Genomic DNA, 17,721 nt, shown 5'->3' with positions numbered 1-17,721 from the left:
AACTTAAAAACTTCCTTCAATGGTCTTCAAAGTATGAAAATAAAGTATACATGTTTCTTTTTATAAGAACAAACTATATTGAAAATAAAACAATTTCGGACAAAATAAGTCTTGAACTAACAACAGAATTTATTGATTCTTTAAAAAAAGAGAATGTAGCTTATTTAGATATTGGAACGCATCTAGCTGAGTAAGAGGGCATCCTTCAAAACTGTTAAATACTGATTTTTTAATCAATAGACATCAAAAAAATGTCATCTACGTTATAAGAACACAAGGCTGCTAGAACCAAAATATTAGGAACAAGCTAAGAACATTTCAAGGCTTTAACGGACCCTAAAACACTCGATTCCTTAGGGAATCTTACAAAAACACGCACTAAATGGTGAAAATAAGAACATTTTAATTTCAAGAACATATTTTTAGGCTTAATTCCGAAAACTTTAGGATGTTCTTATGAAAAAAGTATATTTTATATAATGTGAGGCATGTTTATTAGACAACCAAATAAGCAAATAATATCAAACAAAATTTCAAATTTTAATTAACAACTTCACATCAGTAACATAGCATGTCAGCATGTTAGATATTTATTCCATTAGAATTTCATTAATTTTCATCACAGTTTGACCTTATATTGGAAGCACTTAACCCCTGCCTTTCTCAGCTCATTTTTGAAGCATGGATGTTATTTGAATGTTGAAAAGATGTTCAATGTAGAGACCACTATATATGATTACAAGGTTTGAAAATTATTGTATTACATATTTTTCCCGAAAAAATGTCAAACAGAATTTTTTTTCTTTATAGTATATAAAGGGATATAAAAATTCCTGATCCCTACTTTGTCTTAAAGGAGTGTTGTAATCTATTTTTTTCGAGAAGTGATAAAAATCTCTTAGTTTCTTGGATTTAAAATCGCGAAAATCTGACAAGTTAAAACCGTATATTATATTTGATTTTTGCAGTTATTTGATCATTTTTTTGTCGACCGAGTGACGATGGCATCTGCGAATGGAAACAATCAATATAAGGTACCCTATGTTATTCTTTCCTATTTCCCATCTTTTATCCTACTTACTTTTTCCCAACCTATTTGAATGTTTTGTTGACACATGAAAACCCTTTTTTTTATAATTTTGGTTTGGTGGATGGTCTGTTTGAAAAGTCATTTTTGCAGCTCTTATGACCTAGATTACAAGACATGGATTTATAAATATTCAAAAATCATATGTACAGTGTTGTCAAACCTCGTTCCCTGTGTATTATCAGCTTTTTGATGCTTACTGATAGCGACAGATAATACCCTTGCTATTCTCCGGCGTCCATCAAGTAACGTAAATAAAGCCTGGGATACACGGGGACGAGGTTGCAGTGTTGAAAATAAGTTCAGATCAAGTTTGTTTAGACTCATCTTGACGTCGTGCTGACCGGATTTTGTGCTTATATCCTGGTATATTTAGGCTGTTCCATTAAATTGTCATACAGGGGAGGGGGTGCATGAACCTTTTCAAGGCAAAAAAAGATTCTTACAAAAAACCCTTTGAAAATTATTTTCATATCTTAGAAGTGAGGGTGGACGAACAAATCAGTCTTTTACACCTTGGAAATTTTTAGAATAACCTTTTAACTATGAAAAAATACTCCTTTATACCCCCTGGAAATTTTCGTCCAACCCCCCTGTATGAGATATGAAATGGAATGACCCATTCGAGACTTTTGACTTTTGACTTTTTTTGCTCAGATTTTCATGGTCAATTTTGAAGTCTATTATCCTTACAGTTTTTCCTGTAATATCAGTCAAAAAAAATCTTCAAATATGTTTTCTTTTCATCAATGAGCACATTCACTGTGAAAGTCTAAATTTCTAAGAGTCAGATTCGGCGGTTCGGCACCTGCACAACTGTAATCGATCAAGAACATTGTAAAGATAAGATATATTTTTTTATAAGAACTAGTACACTTTTGACGAGGCTCCTGTTCTTATTTACAAGGTTAAATAGGGTGAGGTATTTTAGGCTTTTTCACTACTTTGACCCCTAAATTGCTTGAAATTGAGTATAATTCCATGCCCGACATTGTTCTTAAATTGTTCTTATAAAAACAACGATGAAATGATTTAGAAACTTCCAATGCAATATAACGTCTCCAGGTCACAGTTGAATTTCAAATTTTTTTCTCTAGTCTTCATTTTAAACCGCTTATTCAAACTATCTCTTTCAAATCCCTTTTCTACTTGAAAAGGATAAGATGCTTTTCACTACTAAGAGGCTCATAGAATCATATCATGAAAAATCTTCTTTAAAGTATGAATGTCACAAGAAGATAAATATGAGTAGAAAATTCTAAGACATGATTGAAAACCATCCTAAAATATTCCTAAAGGTCCGAATCCAACCTAAATTTTTACATGAAATACATACGTCAACCAAAAATATGGCATTTTTTGCCTGCATTCTTGAAGAACAATTGGCAATTTGGAGATTTGGATGTAAAAATATATACTCTTAAAATGGCAGTTGCCAAATTCTATTAAGGTGATATTGTTAGCATTTCTAATAGAGTACATTCTTATAAAAATAAGCACGTATGAAACTTTATATGACATATTTTATATTGCAGGTTCCATCTCAGTCCAACTTTTTGAATTACAAGCAGCAATTAAAAAATAACATCTAATTAATCGTCAAGGCACCCAGTGAAAAGATTTTCCTTCATTAGCTTTAAATTTAAGGTGATTTTAATTAGCAATAACTATAGTGACAAATAGGTCCTCGACAAATCCCTCCCTTTAGACAGAAAACATTGCTTAATGCAAAATCACGCGCATCAGACATTGTATCCTAGATAATCCATTTAAAGTTTTTTATAAGCATAAAGTACACATCAAATATTCTTACAGAGTCACCCTGGACGATTGTAAACACTTTTTATAAGAAAAGTTAAACAAGAACGAGTTTCAATTTTGACCGAAACTTAAGAACAAATTAAGAAAAATCCCTTTCTCAGATTAAAAAATGGCTAAAAGATTAAGTCAAGGTGAGCAAAATATTAAAAATAGTCTAGAGGTCACGAATTTCAGATCAACCTAGATCAACCTAGCTTTGGAGTCAAAATTTACAAAGATTCTTATAAAAGAAATGCTTGCAAATTTAATACCTCTAGCGTAATCAATTAATCGAAGACATCCAATATTAAGTATTTCTTTTGTGAAAGGTTGACTTAATCATTTTAAATTAGCTTAAAGATATCCCTGAGGGTTATTGAGATCAAAAGCACAGCAAAGTGGATTTTCATTGATTTCGAAATGAGTTTCTCTCTCCGAGTAAGCATAGTACAGAAGCACAGATTTATAATAATTTCGATATTTCGCAGCTTTAAGAGGAATATGTTGTCGACGGTATATCTTGATGTCTTAAGATCTAGATAAAATCGGAAAAGCATATTACATATTGAGATACCTATAGCCGTACGTGTAACATATGTTACGTACGAATTATATAGTACACTTTCGTCTCAACACTTAATGTGTTTTTGAGGAATATTGGAATTGAAAATATTAGAAACTTAATAAAGACCTTTTAAATGGTTTTGAAAAAGACCACATTGATGACGATGAAGCACAAATTGGAGGTTTGTATTTTTTAAAGACTGCTGGCGGTGTCTAAGTTTTACAAGCCCGAATTGTATAATTTACAGAACTGGGAGAATCGGATAGAACCTAGTGGGTCATTGACTTAGAAGAAGCCTTTATTCCACGTTATACTGGTTAAAAATTATTTTCTGTAATACTGTTGCGGTATTCCAACGCAGTTCTAATAAGTCTACAACAAAGACTATAGTACGTCTTTGAAATTTGCTTTTCCTGAGTGCTGCAGGTCAAAATGCTTGCAACGTTACAAATCATTTTCAGAAGCTCATTTTGGGCTCAAACGAAGCGTATAACTAAGTAGATTAAGATTCAGTCTAGGCAGATGTTTTTTCATTTTTAAATTTTGCGTAATTCGCAAAAATCCTCAATTTTGCGTAATTCGCAAAAATCCTCAATTTTGCGCTATTTTGATGACGTCATAAAAATTGAAATTCTAATAACTTTTAATAGAATCATCAAAATAATTTCAAATTTTGAAATGAGGTTATGAAATTGATTAGTAACGTTGCAAGAATTTTGACCTCCACGAACCCGCCTTATTCCTCTGGAGTAGAGTGCATGACATCCCTTGATCGGACAATCACCAGATTAGATTTCAGATTTTGAATCAATAATAAGTAGTTGAGGTTTGCATTATCGACTCTGAACTGTTCTGTTCTGAGCTCATTACCCCTTTAGTCTCAATCGTTCAAATATTTTCTTTGTTTAACAGGCATACTCCATATTCAATCAAGAAGATATCGAAGATTTCCGTGCAGTCTTCAATTACTTCACAAATGGAAAACGTGAAATCATTTCCGCTAAACAAGTTCGTACTGCTCTGCGCTCGCTTCAACCGAAACCCAAAGACGAAGAAATAAACGATATCTTTGATAAAATTATTGAGAAAAAAGGCGGAGAAGTGGATTTTCACGGATTCTTAGACGCTCTCCACACAGCTATTGATAAAGTGCGAAAACAACATATCAAAGATAACAAAGACAGAAAGAAAAGTCAAGCTCAGGTATTCTTTATCATTCTTTTTTCTATTTTTATTTGGTTGAGTTACAGGAGACTGTGAGGCCCATTCTCGCAAATATAGACACTTTCAATGAGCTCCCCGTCAGCTCATTGGACTGACTACCCAATCACCTTCACATGGCATGGGTTGACCCGGGCGAAGGTTCATTCACTTGCCAAGTGAGCAGCTGCGAGTTGGAATCGAACCTCAGCCGCCTGTGCAGCAACCAAGGTTAACTTACCGTGCTGGCATTTTTTCTCAGAGCCTTTTTAGAAATCGAAAATTTGACCTCTTGGAAGTTGGTCGAAAGTTTGACTTTATCGAAAGTTTGAGGCTCCTGTGGCCTCAGTTTTTCTTCAAATGCCTTTAAAATGTATACCAATCGACGCAGAATTTTACGTAAATTTCGATATGCATAAGCAGAAGCAAGCAAAAAATTCTGTATCAGCCCATTGAATTACTACTGCAATCATGGTCAAAATCTATTGAGAATTCAGCTTATTTCCGCGTTTTTTGAAATTTGGAGTTCGGGCGAGAAAGTCGATTTTGGGCCATCTCTCAAAAATTTAATCGGATATTTCAATTTGGCTTGGGTTTATAGGCCTCCAGGCTATATTATGAGCCTCATTGAACCATTTTTGAACTTTTGGATCATCAGATCCTTCGTCTTAAGCCTCGTGTTAAAACTCAGAGTTAAAACTCTACCCTTCCAACCTACTTTAGAGCACTTACAAATCGATTGTGGTTACAAAACTTCCCGGAGGATTTCCCTTTTTTCTCAAATATTACGACCATGATTGTGGTATTTAACCAAAAGAGATTTAAAATCTTTGACAATCGAAGTTCTTCTAATTTTTTCATCTAGAAAAATTATTCAACAAAATTTGAAGCATCTTGGTTCATTGTTTAAAGTCTATATTCTGTCTGAGATAAAAAGCTTTGTATTGACCTCTGTACTATGTCTTAACTTGAAATAGGCCAAAATTGAAATTCGTGAAGTCTGAGGAAATTTTTATTGTACATTTCTATATTCTTTTTCTGACCACGGTTAGCCAGTACCTTCACACCCGCCAAATTTTTCATTTTGTATGTTAAACTCGTTGTGTTTAAAGCCCGAAGGACTAGAGTAGATCTCTAATCTTTCTCAGGCAAGAAAAAGTGAAGCCACTTATTTCCCAACCAGAACGAGAGTCTAGTCCTTCGGGCTTGAAAGTCAATGGTTTAACTGTGTAATAAAAAGGTTTTCGTCTATCAGGCTGGACCACAGTGTGTTTGATATAAACTTTACTTTTTCAGACATTTACCGAACTGACAGAAGACCAGACCAATGATATACGTGAAGCATTTAGTATGTTTGACCAGGATGGTGATGGAACAATTTCAATGGAAGAATTACGTGAAGTAATGACCAACCTTGGTCAAACTGTTAGTGATGGTGACATCAAAGGTTAAAAAAACTGTTTTTACCTCAAAATAAGTGAGATATTATCAGTTAAAACTCAAATTGATTACACTTTCCCCAGGATTCCCCTGGTTATGGATCGTTGCTGTGAAATTCAGCCTTTCTTTCATTTTACTGTACACCCAGTATCACAGAGCCGGTGACACCCCTTCCCCATTGCAAAAATTGGCCAAAACAATTGTCGCAGTGTCAAAAATACCCCGAATTTTTATCTCTATTAGAAAACTACACTGAGCTCTGGACCAACCGTTGGAAGCCACTTTAGTTTTCAAAATCCCCCGTTGGTTTTTTGAATTACAATGAGCGAAATCCCCAACCTCGTTCCTATGTATCCCAGGCTTTATTTACGCTATTGATTGGACGCCAGAGAATGTTATCAAGCGTTATCAGTAAGCATAAAAAAGCTGATTAATACGCAAGGAACGAGGTTGTGAAATCCCAACCCATTTTTGTCCCCGCTGAAAATAATCATAAAAACCAGTCCTCACCGCAAAATGTTATGCTATTTTTTCCATCCCAACTGAATTTTCTGACAAAAGAGTTGAAATCCCCAGCCATAAAAATTATGGGATTATCAATATTATATATCCCCGCTGGCTGAAAAAATCCTACCTGTGAGAAGGGGGTGTATTAAACAATAAGGGATTAACACTTATAAAAGATTCACACATGGGCATTGAGACATGGGTGTTATGTTCTTTTCGTATCAGAAATGTTGGAAGACGTAGATACAGACGCTGAAGGAAATTTGGATTTTGAATCCTTCAAAAAGATCATGTCACAAACAATGGGTGCTACTGATATCAATAAAGAAATGAGAGAGGTATGTGATATTAATTTTCCTAATGTTGCGTTATTTGGGTATTTTGAGATTGTGTTCCTGATTGTTGTTTTTTTGTTAGTTGCCGCGTATAATCATGATACAGTAGTGTCTCCATAACTCGAACACGCATGGGAACACAGATTTGTTCGAGTTAAGGGGACATTTGAGGTTCGAGTTATGGAGACTCAACTGTACTATAATTAATCACTTCCACCGAGTTTCCCTCTTCAATCATAAACTACTGGACCATATTTTTACCGAGTGTAAATCATACTTTACTGACGAAAACATCACCCACGGGAAAGATAGTTTCTGATTGTTTCTGCCACAAGACTTTATCCAATTTTTTTTCTGTTCAGGCGTTCGCCTTCTTTGACCAAGACGGTGATGGAACGATTACTTCAGAAGAATTATGGCAATGTATGAAAAAACTTGGTGAAGATTTAACATTAGAAGAAGTGCAGGATATGTTGAAAGAGGCGGATGCTGATGGGAATGGTGAAATCGAGTTCGCTGGTAAGATAATATTGGATATTTCACGAGTCTCAAATGGCACGATTTTTATAAGAACCATTACATCTGGTTCAGTTGGCCGTATTTTTGCGTTTTTAGGTTTGTGTTTTTAAGAATGTTCTGGATATACTTACTTTATTCACTTTTGACTTGTTAGTTATTATAGGGGCCTTAAGTCAGCATTTTCTTAAATCTGAGATCTGAGCATCGCAGCTTGAATAAAATATTTTCTCTTTGAAAACTTGGCCTTTGATACTCAGGGTAGAGATATGGATTGTTTCTAATCTGTTCTAGGCTTTTTACCAAAATTTAGCCAAATGATTTAGTTTAAGATGATTTTAGTTTTAGTTTTAAATGCGAAAAACTCAAAAAGCCCTGTTTTGCTAGTTAGCGGTGAACTTGGATTGAAGAATAGTTTTTCCCAACGAGACCATTTTTTGGTTAAGGTCATTTGATAAGTTTCTTCAAACAGTATAGATTAAATCCCGTTTTTACATTTTAGAGTTTGTCAAGTTGCTTACTGGACCAATGAAGACCAAATAAGGATAGAAAATTTTTACAGTGGATACTCGATCTATCACGCATAAAAGTTGCATGAGATGTATGCGAGTATCATGGGCACCATGCTGGAATTAACAAAGATTTATTTTGAAACTTGTTTTGTAAATTATTGTATATAAGATGAAATAAATATTTGCAAAAGTCGTAATTTTTGCTTAAATTATACTTAACGTGGACTTCTAGACTTCTAGCAAATTTAAGAATGTAGTCTATCACTGCAAATATTAAATTTGAGTTAATATACCCTCGTGTACCTAATAAGCGTCCCCCTCCCGCTAATTAATTTTTCAAAAAATTTCCACCCAGAATATCCTCAGTCCAAACTTACCGCTAATTATTTTTTGGGAAAATGTTTTCGAAAGTTCTCTTTTTTGCCCTAATTCTGCTGTATTAGCCTCACTTTCAAAAATTTTACACCCAGGACATTTTTATTCCAACCTCTCCCGTACCCGAGAGTATTATTTGTAAATTATTAGTCTTACTTTCATTGAACCTTTGTAAATATAAGGGAGAATCTCTTGTAATGAGGTTGATTCCTTTTGTACATGTTTTAAAAACTAATCTTTTAGCCTCGACGGCTGTCTCTCGTTTGACACCGTTGTTTCTTCGAATATCGGGGCCGAACCCCGCGAACGGGGGATCTTGTTTTTCGTTGCTTGGACGGTCGTTTCTTGGTGCTTTTTAACCTCTCGAATATCTGCTGAACTCCGTAAAAAAGGAATCTTCTTTCACCATTAATTTTCAGTTATTTTAAAAACCTAAAGGGATAATCCTCATGTAAATTTAGCTTGTAAATTCTTAATGAAATGGAACTTTAAACACGAAATAAAATTAGTTAGTGGCTTGGTTACAATTTTTGTTTATATTCTCAAGACACACTAAAAAAAACAAGTATTTCATATCATGCAATCGAGCTGGAGCACAGCGATGATACAGGGGTGTTACGATAATCTACGTAAGCCTTAAATACACGTCGATAAGACTCGCGTAAATGTTGTGACGGCATCCGGTTGACGCCGAGACTATGCCAATGTGTTTCAGCTTCTCTACTTTTCTGATTCTGAATCCCTTTGTAGTATTGGTTTGTAAGGCCTGTAACCTGAAAAGACGAAGAGAAAACTGTTTAACGCGTGCCACTTAATTATTCAATTATCCCCCCTAAACTGGATCTAATCCTTTTTCGACACCTTTTTCTAATGTTTATAGGTGTGAAAAAAAGGACTGGGACGGTTTTAGTGGGATAAAGCGTACAAAAAAATGCCCGCGCGGCAATTGAGGGCTATGGTTGAAATGGTGTATTCACCTTACAGTTCAAGGGTTGTAGGTTAGATCCCCGTTCACCTCAGTGGGTTAGTAGCTTAGATTGGGTAATCTGATAGAGTAGAGTTGGTGTGGCGCTCCACCTCGGCATTCGACTTCCTAGGTCTAGCGCAAATAGAAAAGGGGATAGGCACCCTCGCTCCCGGCTGAGAACCATTATATGAATATATAGTACCCAGAGCCTTGCACCACTTTTTGATTGATGACTTTTAGAACTATATGTAACTATAAAGCATTTAAAGAGGATCTTTTTTAGGCCCAATTGTGACCAGAGTCCCTTGCAGCACTTTTTGATTTTCCGAGGCTGTGTGTATTAAATTTTTACCTTGAATCTTAATCCAGGCGCGTCATCGAAATCCAACGAATGCGGCTTATCAGGATCAATAAGAACACCCCCATCGGCTTTCAGTTCACGTTTGACACTATTTGTAGTCAAAATTGGTAAATGGTCACGAATGTTAGCTGGGTTAAAGCGTTGTGCCACCCAGCCGTTATGGCGCCGCTTTTTACGTAATGATTGAGATGTAGCTGTCTCGTGAGGTTTGGTGGGTATAAGACTTGGTAGTTTACCAGCCTACATAAGTGGAAATAGAAATCGAGATTATTAGAATGATTATTTGCCAAGTGGAATACTAATTATAATAACGAATGTTTTAAGTGGCTGGCTCCCAAAAATCGTTGAGCTTTTAGACAGCTCAAGAATTGTTTCCACAAAGGGCCACTACGAACAGAACAAGAGCAGTAACAAAGAGGAACAGGAAAATTGGATAAATAATTGGATCAGGTGAAAAATAGTATAATACTGTAAAATACTGTAATAGAAACATCTGAGTACAAGCTTACAGAGGATTTGGAGGAGTGTTGTCCCATGGCCCCCCAATATTTTGCAAATTTTTTTTTTTACTTTAAAAAATCTTATATATACCGTTTATAGGGGGTGAAATAAGGGTGCAAAGTCGAAAATTTTCTTCACCGCCCAACCATGGACATATTTTTTTGGCCCCCTCAATTCGATTAGCACGCCGGGGCCATGTGTCCACTATACTAATGGCAACAATCATTTACAGCAACATCAATTTAACGCCGGTCCCTTTTACGTCAGCCCTTACGCCACAGCCTAATTTTGGTCTTACGCCAATCAGGGCTGTTAATTACGCCAACAAATTGTAAAAATGGCTACTTATGCTTCAAATTATAAGTAATATAAATAATAAATAAAATGTCATTTTTCAGTAGTAAACTTGAAAATTCCATCGAAAATCACTGATTTTAAAAATATTAAATATTTCACTGAAGTTTTAAATATGGAGTAAAACAATGGATAATTTTCGATTGCGAATCATACCATAAATCCTTTAAATTGAGAAATAATGAGAAAAATTTAGCGCTGCTTTTAGGTAAAAATTGCTAAATCTTGGCTCTTTTTATGCTGGCCCTTTTAACACCGGCTCTTATTACGCCACGAGCTCAAAAATAACGCCAATATGGGCCGGTGTAAAAAGGACATATAAGTTAATCACCAAATACCCTTAAGCTGAAAATGGTTCAAAAGTAATGATGGAAAGTGTTTTGTTTAATCCAAGTGAACTGTGTGAATAAAAAATCGGAATTTGAGGCTTCTCTACTCGGCCGATCCTCAACAAGAGGTCAAAAAGCGACAAAAAAGAACCACCGTCAACAGCATATAAGGACTATGTTACACGGGTACGACTGCTTGGTATGGTTGCTATGGGTTACTACATTACTGACCTTCTCATCCTTTTCTTTTTGGTCCCATACAATCTTCAAACGAATACGTCCTTTACATGTTGATTGTCGTGGAGCATCTGGTACCAAGATCTTCAAATTCTCACGAATCTAAATAAGTAAAGTATCTCTTCCTGTGAATTCGAATTAAACCGACATATTGAGGGTCATGTATTACCCTATTCGGCCTAGGGGGGGGGCTCTTTCTGTTCGGAGGTCAAACTATTGGTAATAGCTCCTAAAATAATAGAGCTTTTGCCATGAAATTTTCTTTAAATTCCTAACTTTTATTTAGCTTCAAAATAAAAAAAAAATTTGACACCTAAAAAATTCCACACCTTGATCATGATGACATTTCTGACAGTAAGGTGTCACAAAAATTGACACTTTTCCAATACAAATTTATTTTTAGTGTCAAATATATCGTTTAAACCGTAATTATTTAGGATAAAATAAGTATTTTAAACTCAGGCAACTTTTTTTCTAAAGCCTTTGTTAGAATACAATAGCTATTTATAAGAACAAAGGAAATTTTCGGTTTTTGCTAATTTTGGGCATGATGAGTGACGTCATCAAAAAAAACTTTTTGTCAAAAGTTACCTTACGTGACAAGGATCTTGTGTGCCAAATTTCATCCAAAAAGACCCACTAGATCAAAAGTTAAGGGGTGGTACAGGATAAGCCCCCCCTAAGGTTCAATAGGGTTAACAAAATTGGTGGTGTTATTTTTTGAAAGATGATGTATAATGTATAATATTACTAAAAAAGATCTTTTAAAAAACATGATGAATGTCTCAAAAAGCCTAGTTCCCTATCGATGCAACCATTGTAAAAGTAAGAGAAGGACCATTTCGTGAATTTTAGCTCCTTACTTTTGTTGGCGAACTCTCCTCCGTGATCTCAGTGATCTAAAAAAAACGAAAGAAGAACAATTATGGTTGGTTGGTGACGTTTTAAAATTAATTAACTTTAAATACTTTTTTATGAGAAGAGTTTTATAGAAAGAACAGTTTTATGGGAACAAGAAGCCTAAATTTAGCCCAAACTTAAGAACAAATTAAGAGCAATCAGAGCCAAAGATTTTAAGAAATTACTCATAAGATCTCATAAGATTTCAAAAAATTAAGAACAGTCAGACCTGAGCCAAAATTTAATAACTCTAATGCGTGTGTACTATAGAATTACCTTGGATTATAAAAATCGGCCCTAGAGGACTAGAGTTGAACAAACCTGCTCTGCTAATTCAAATGTAGGAATTTAAAAGAATCCGGAAAGTTTCTTATGACTTCAGATAATTTTGAGCAAATTCGGCTAATTGTTTCAATTCTCAGGCTGGCTGTTTTTGAGATGTTCTCATTTCAACAAAGGCTTTATTATATTTTTTTTTAAAAGGTTTTTTTATTGAAGTCCACTTTAAGACAGCCTTGCTAAAATTGTCAGAACATTAAGCCTGAGAATCTCGAAAAATAAGACTGGAGATAAAATCAAAATTTGTGATTGATAAACATGACAAAGCGTGTTAAAATAAAAGCTACCTTTTCAAGTTTAACAGGTCTTGGGACCTCTTTTTGTCTACATAAATGCATGAATGCGTATGGTGGTTGAGCGTATGGACTTTTATTATTACTCATAGATGAACGTCTCAATTGTTCAAGGTGGCGTTTGATTTGTTGTTCAGATAAACCAATCAGACGGGCGCCTGCTGCATAATGGCGGATAACATGAGGCGTTTGAACTTTCTTGTATTTCTGATGGTAATAGCTTTAAAAGAAAAGTGGATAATATATATAAGAAGGGCTAACAATTTAAGATTTCTTCTAAAATCTGTTGAGTAAAAAACCCCATGGAATTTCCTAAAGCAATCTTCTAAATCAAGTTCGACGATGGCTCCCACACTCATGGTTCTTCGGCAAAATATTTCCCAAAACTAGATATACAATATATCATTATTCTTTACTGTACTTTACTTTTTTAAATAACAAAACTTCTATCACAGATTCTATAAAGTCACACTGTTATCCTAATTTATTAGAGGAAATCCGAAAAATTTTAGAAAAAATAAAAAATAGATGTTTATTTGATAGCTGTTAAAGATTTGATAAATAGCTGCAAACACGAACTGTGTCTGAGATGTTGGAGAGTAAAAATTGTTTTGAAAATAATCGAGCGCGTAAATTCAAAATTTGAAGCTAAACGGCCGGTCTCACTTCACGTTTTTCATAAGAACAAACTTTATAAGAAACCGAAAATAAGGCTTCGATGGTCAAAATATTAAGAACAAGTTTTTAAGGATAACATTTTAAGGCTTCACGGACTTGAAAACATCCAATTTCTTAGGAGAATGGACCAAATTACTAATAAAATGGTGAAATTAAGAACATGATAAGAACATTTTTAGGCTTGAAACTCCAAAAGTAAGTAATTTTAAGAAAATTTTGAATGTCCTTATAAAAAAACGTGTAGCGTATCATTCAAATATATATCAGATGAGGATTCCTCTAGTCAGAAAACACGTATAAACTTATCTCAGCTTTTGTCACGTATGACAACGGGATGACAACCAATGTATGTAAAGTATACATCTAGCTCATATGAGCTAATCTACAAGACGTTCTTTCAACGTTCACCTTTCACCTAACTAATGTTCATGGACGTTAAAGCAGGGATCCATACCATCATTCATGAAATACATGCATATAATTGGTTCGAAGGTAGATGAGATTTTGAGATATTTTTGAAAGGGGGCCCGCGAATAAGGCCTTACAAAATTATCAATAAGTAAAAAACTGGCGTTATAGCCAAAACTCGTCACCTCCAAAATCAGTAAAAAATTGACGATATTCAAGAGACGAATTCAAAAAAATTTTGTTATAATCGGATGGAGCCGAAATTCCAAGTAAAAAAAGTATACTACATGTCTTGTACTTCTAAATCCTAAGGGTTGGCCCTACTATTACAGATACAGCTGTAATACAGATACAGATGTTCCCGCACGGGGAACATAAACTTGTTATTAGAGTTAAGGAATTTCGAATTATGGAGATTGGTTTATGAGGCATTGTTAGCTGAAGGAACAAGAATACTTGCTCGAGTTAAGGATTTATTCGAGTTATAGAGATTCGAATTATGGAGACTCCGCTGTATCAAAAAGATGTTTAAATGAGATTTGTGCGTTATTATCAACGTACAAGCCTCGATCCTTACCCGACAATTTCGTTGATTGAATGTAGTGCAGATTTTCTCATGAATTGGGTCAATGCTTCGAAGAGTAAAACTTCGCGTTGCTGTGTGGCTTCGGCTTCTTGTTCTTTGCAGACTACAAAAAAAATCAATAAAACATCAATAGAAAAAGCAATAGTGAATTGCCTGTAGGGCGAGGATAGACTATCTAATCATAATTATACAACGGCTTTTCTTCAAAATCTCTGTATGTTTTGACTAAAAAAACGAAAAAGCACTAATTCATAGTGGTCTTTATTTTTCAACTACTACTTCAAATTCATCAGAAGAATTTTCCAAGGTTTTTTTTTCTAATTTAGTTATTTTATCTTTACATTTTCAAGAATTATTTTTTGAATGAAAAGGTTCGTAAGAAACCTCTCGATTTATGAAGACTGTAAGTGTATCGTTGATTTCAAAGCCCCAAATGGGCTAAATCCGAAACTCTTGCTTGAGAAAGGTTGAAGATTCATCTCTAGCCTCTTTGGGGCTTCAAACTCAATGAACTGTATAATGAAAACTTCAAGTAAAAAAAACAACTTGGACAATTTCTTGTATCACTTACTGACACTTTCCAGAAATCGTTCAGTGTTGGTCATCAATTGAAGAAATTCTTCAAAATCGATTTCTCCATTACCTAAAAATAACAATAATTTGAAGATTATAAAGGTATAATGATTTCTATCAAAGATTTATATATAAAGAAGTTTTAATGAAACTAGTAAAATTTATAGATTATCTAATAACGAGAAATTTGTTGAGGATACGAAAATATGTTTACGAACAAGATGACCTTTGCTTACAAAATTTATTTAAAAGACTATACTTCAAATTAGAATTGGTCACTCGACAGTTTTTCTCTCTTGCAATTTATGGCATAATTTTGAATTTATCTATAGTCAGTAGAAGTTCAGAAATATCCAGGGAAGCTAGTTAAATATCTGTCTCAGATTTCTAGCAGAAAAAGCATACGCTTTATAAGTAACTTGAATTATTCCTCTTAAGAGATTTTTTCCCTGATCTGATCACAACCTTATATACATCTTTTATATATCTGAATCTGAAGTGATTATCGGGAATTAGAGAGTTTATATATTGGCACTTTTGAGGACGGCAGAGTGACAGAGGCGATTTGAATAAACCCGCACTTTTGATCAACAATAATCGAGGACGGTAAAAAGTGCTTGTTTACCGTTGTCCTCAGTTGATCAGGTTCTAGAGAAATCAGAAGCTAACCGTCTCATTCACTGAAAAACACAAATACATAAACTCGCTATCATTAGCCTACAGTAAGACGATAAAGTCAGAAAGCGTCGTTTCAAAAAAAAGGCACAAACCATCTTTATCCATTGAAGAGAGGACTTCATTGATTTCATCTTTGGTAACTTGAATATCAGCTGATCGAAGTGCTTCGTCCAATTCATCCGCATCGATGGAACCTCCACCATTACTGTCAAACAAATCAAACACTTCGCGAAAGGCTAGAAAGAAAAAACGTGAAAATACCATTACCTAAATAATAGAAGTTTACTTAATAGAATGGGCTCACTTTTGCAGTATTTGGAGGGATTTTGCGGGATTTATTTTAGAAATTCAAGAACAAATTTCTAAATTTTGTGGGAATGAATTTTAAAAATTCAGCTTTAAGCAGCTCGAAAAAAGAGTGTAAATTGAATTTCCTTTCGAATTCGCTAAAGTTTCTTTCCTATTGGTTATATCTCGGATTAATAGATAGGAAGTATCCATCAATTGTAAAGATAATCAGCAGGGAAGAAGTAGCGCTGGCGTTGTGGTATAGTGGTCATTGACCTTGGTTGCTGCAAAATCGACTGAGGTTCGATTCCAACTCGCAGCAGTTCAATTGGCAAATGTATGAACCTTCGCCCAGGTCAACCAATGCAATGTGAGGGAAATTGGGTAGTCAGTCCGGTCTGACGGGGCGCTCATTGAAAGCGTCTATAATTGCGAAATTGGGCCCCACGAGCCTCCTGATACTCAAGCAAATAGAAATAGCGGATTCATTATCTTAACAAAATTTGCCAAAATAGGCTCATTAGCCGGATTCGGTATGATTTTACGGGCTTCAAAATTTCTAAATTCAAAATTTAAGCAGTACGTAAGTGTGTAAATTGAAGACTAAAGTTAAAGATATTAAATCGAAATCGGTGAATTTCCTTTCGAATTCGTTGAAGTTTCTTTCCTATTGGTTATCTCTGGGATTAATAGATATATGAAGTATCTATCAATTTCAAAGCTAACCAGATCAATTGCAGAGCTAATCAACATAGAAGAAATTAGATGGATACTCTTCAAATAAACTAGTTAACCACTAATTTTGACAAAATTTTATAAATCATTTCAAGGATCTCAACCCTACAATATCAGCTTGAAAGTATATAAACATAACGATATCTGACAAAAGAACTCGACTCCAAATAGTGCGATACTATATTGCCCGTTAAATGGATGGAACGTGGGAGATTAACATGTACAGAGCTAACAAGCCATAGGTCTATCACTTTACCACCAAATATTTTTAGTAGAGTTTTTGATGCAGTCAAAAGCCACGGTTCTTTGGCTTGAAGCTGAGAATTTTTATTCCCCGGATTTCTGGGGAATAAATATATAGAAAGCTACAAATGGAACGGTGTCGAGGAAAAAGCCGTGGCTGTCTGAGACAGGCAAGGGTGTTTTGAGCCGTTATTGGCGTTAGAAAAAACTGTTAACACCTCTGATAGTGTTTACTCAACTCTTAGATTTTTTACCACCCCGGGCGGTATTTCTGTGACCTTCTCTAGACGATAAGATCCTCCCAAAAAGCTTATAATAAGCCGAAAAAACAACAAGAAAATCATTATTTTTAATGATAAGCTTACCACTCTTTTGGCCTTGAGTCAGAATATCAGTTCGATCAGGCGCCATAACATTGATATTGGGATTGTTTGGATTCAAATCGCGTCTTCGCTGAAGAAAAGATTTCTGTCGGTCAATCGTAGAGGTCGTTAACATAGTGATGCCGAGTAGATGCTCTGTAGATAGGTAATGAATTCGAACTTGTGTTGAAAGTTATGGACGATGTCGCTGTTTGTTTGAGACTGAATGTATGGTTTGGGTTGGGTTCAATCAAATGGTCTTTGAAGGCTGATTTGTAGAGCTGGTTCAATGATTAGAATGTTGTTTTGTTTATTTAGACCATGGTTGATACAAGAGCTTCAGGATGATGACGATGATCTAGCCGGGCTTCAGGAATAAAAGGTGGTTTGTTTGAGGTATGTGATAGTGGAACCTCTTTTGGTGAATTTGTTGTGCGAGCAGAGTAACAAAAAGTTTTGATTGAAATTGATAAAGAAAATATTTGACGTCAAAAAAGTTTAAAGTTGACGTCAATTTAAAACAATAACAAACAATTAATGTATGATCGAAAA

The 17,721-nt window shown here is 34.8% G+C and overlaps 2 protein-coding genes across 3 annotated transcripts; one reads left to right on the top strand and one right to left on the bottom strand.

Annotated features, from left to right (window-relative positions):
• The first annotated feature begins 861 nt into the window (after positions 1 to 861).
• Positions 862 to 8,174, top strand: LOC136798910 (squidulin-like). 2 transcript variants are annotated; one of them, XM_067055579.1, is made up of 6 exons: positions 862 to 1,034; positions 4,365 to 4,655; positions 5,949 to 6,099; positions 6,825 to 6,937; positions 7,297 to 7,453; positions 7,953 to 8,174. In XM_067055579.1, the coding sequence occupies exons 1-6, from the start codon at positions 1,002 to 1,004 to the stop codon at positions 7,991 to 7,993; spliced, it is 786 nt and encodes a 261-aa protein (XP_066911680.1). In that variant the 5' UTR covers positions 862 to 1,001; the 3' UTR covers positions 7,994 to 8,174. The 2 variants fall into 2 exon arrangements, with proteins under 2 accessions (XP_066911680.1, XP_066911679.1); XM_067055578.1 differs by lacking the exon at positions 862 to 1,034 and adding an exon at positions 3,319 to 3,633.
• A 668-nt stretch (positions 8,175 to 8,842) lies between these two features.
• LOC136798908 (spermatogenesis-associated protein 21-like) lies at positions 8,843 to 17,692 on the bottom strand. Its single transcript, XM_067055577.1, has 9 exons — positions 17,173 to 17,692; positions 15,634 to 15,777; positions 14,862 to 14,933; positions 14,282 to 14,393; positions 12,613 to 12,838; positions 11,950 to 11,985; positions 11,081 to 11,188; positions 9,657 to 9,905; positions 8,843 to 9,110 (listed from the first exon to the last, which is right to left on the bottom strand). Exons 1-9 carry the CDS (start codon positions 17,303 to 17,305, stop codon positions 8,913 to 8,915), a joined length of 1,278 nt encoding a protein of 425 aa, XP_066911678.1. The 5' UTR covers positions 17,306 to 17,692; the 3' UTR covers positions 8,843 to 8,912.
• Between the last annotated feature and the right edge of the window lie 29 nt (positions 17,693 to 17,721).

This window comes from Clytia hemisphaerica, unplaced genomic scaffold, assembly GCF_902728285.1.
Source record: "Clytia hemisphaerica strain Z4C2 unplaced genomic scaffold, Clytia hemisphaerica genome assembly, whole genome shotgun sequence".
In the NCBI taxonomy this organism is placed as follows: Eukaryota; Metazoa; Cnidaria; class Hydrozoa; order Leptothecata; family Clytiidae; genus Clytia; species Clytia hemisphaerica.
The sequence above is the reverse complement of the archived record's forward strand: the minus strand, read 5'-3'. Positions and strand labels throughout refer to the sequence as shown.

Excerpts from the sequence above, each read along its gene's own strand:
- LOC136798908 (XM_067055577.1), bottom strand. The coding sequence starts at position 17,305 with ATGTTAACGACCTCTACGATTGACCGACAGAAATCTTTTCTTCAGCGA. Across the intron at positions 15,778-17,172 it reads GACTCAAGGCCAAAAGAGTG|CCTTTCGCGAAGTGTTTGAT; the intron begins GTAAGCTTATCA and ends TTTTCTTTCTAG. Across the intron at positions 12,839-14,281 it reads TCAATCAACGAAATTGTCGG|CTATTACCATCAGAAATACA; the intron begins GTAAGGATCGAG and ends TTTCTTTTAAAG.
- LOC136798910 (XM_067055578.1), top strand. The coding sequence starts at position 3,586 with ATGGTTTTGAAAAAGACCACATTGATGACGATGAAGCACAAATTGGAG. Across the intron at positions 4,656-5,948 it reads GAAAGAAAAGTCAAGCTCAG|ACATTTACCGAACTGACAGA; the intron begins GTATTCTTTATC and ends TTACTTTTTCAG. Across the intron at positions 6,100-6,824 it reads TAGTGATGGTGACATCAAAG|AAATGTTGGAAGACGTAGAT; the intron begins GTTAAAAAAACT and ends TTTTCGTATCAG.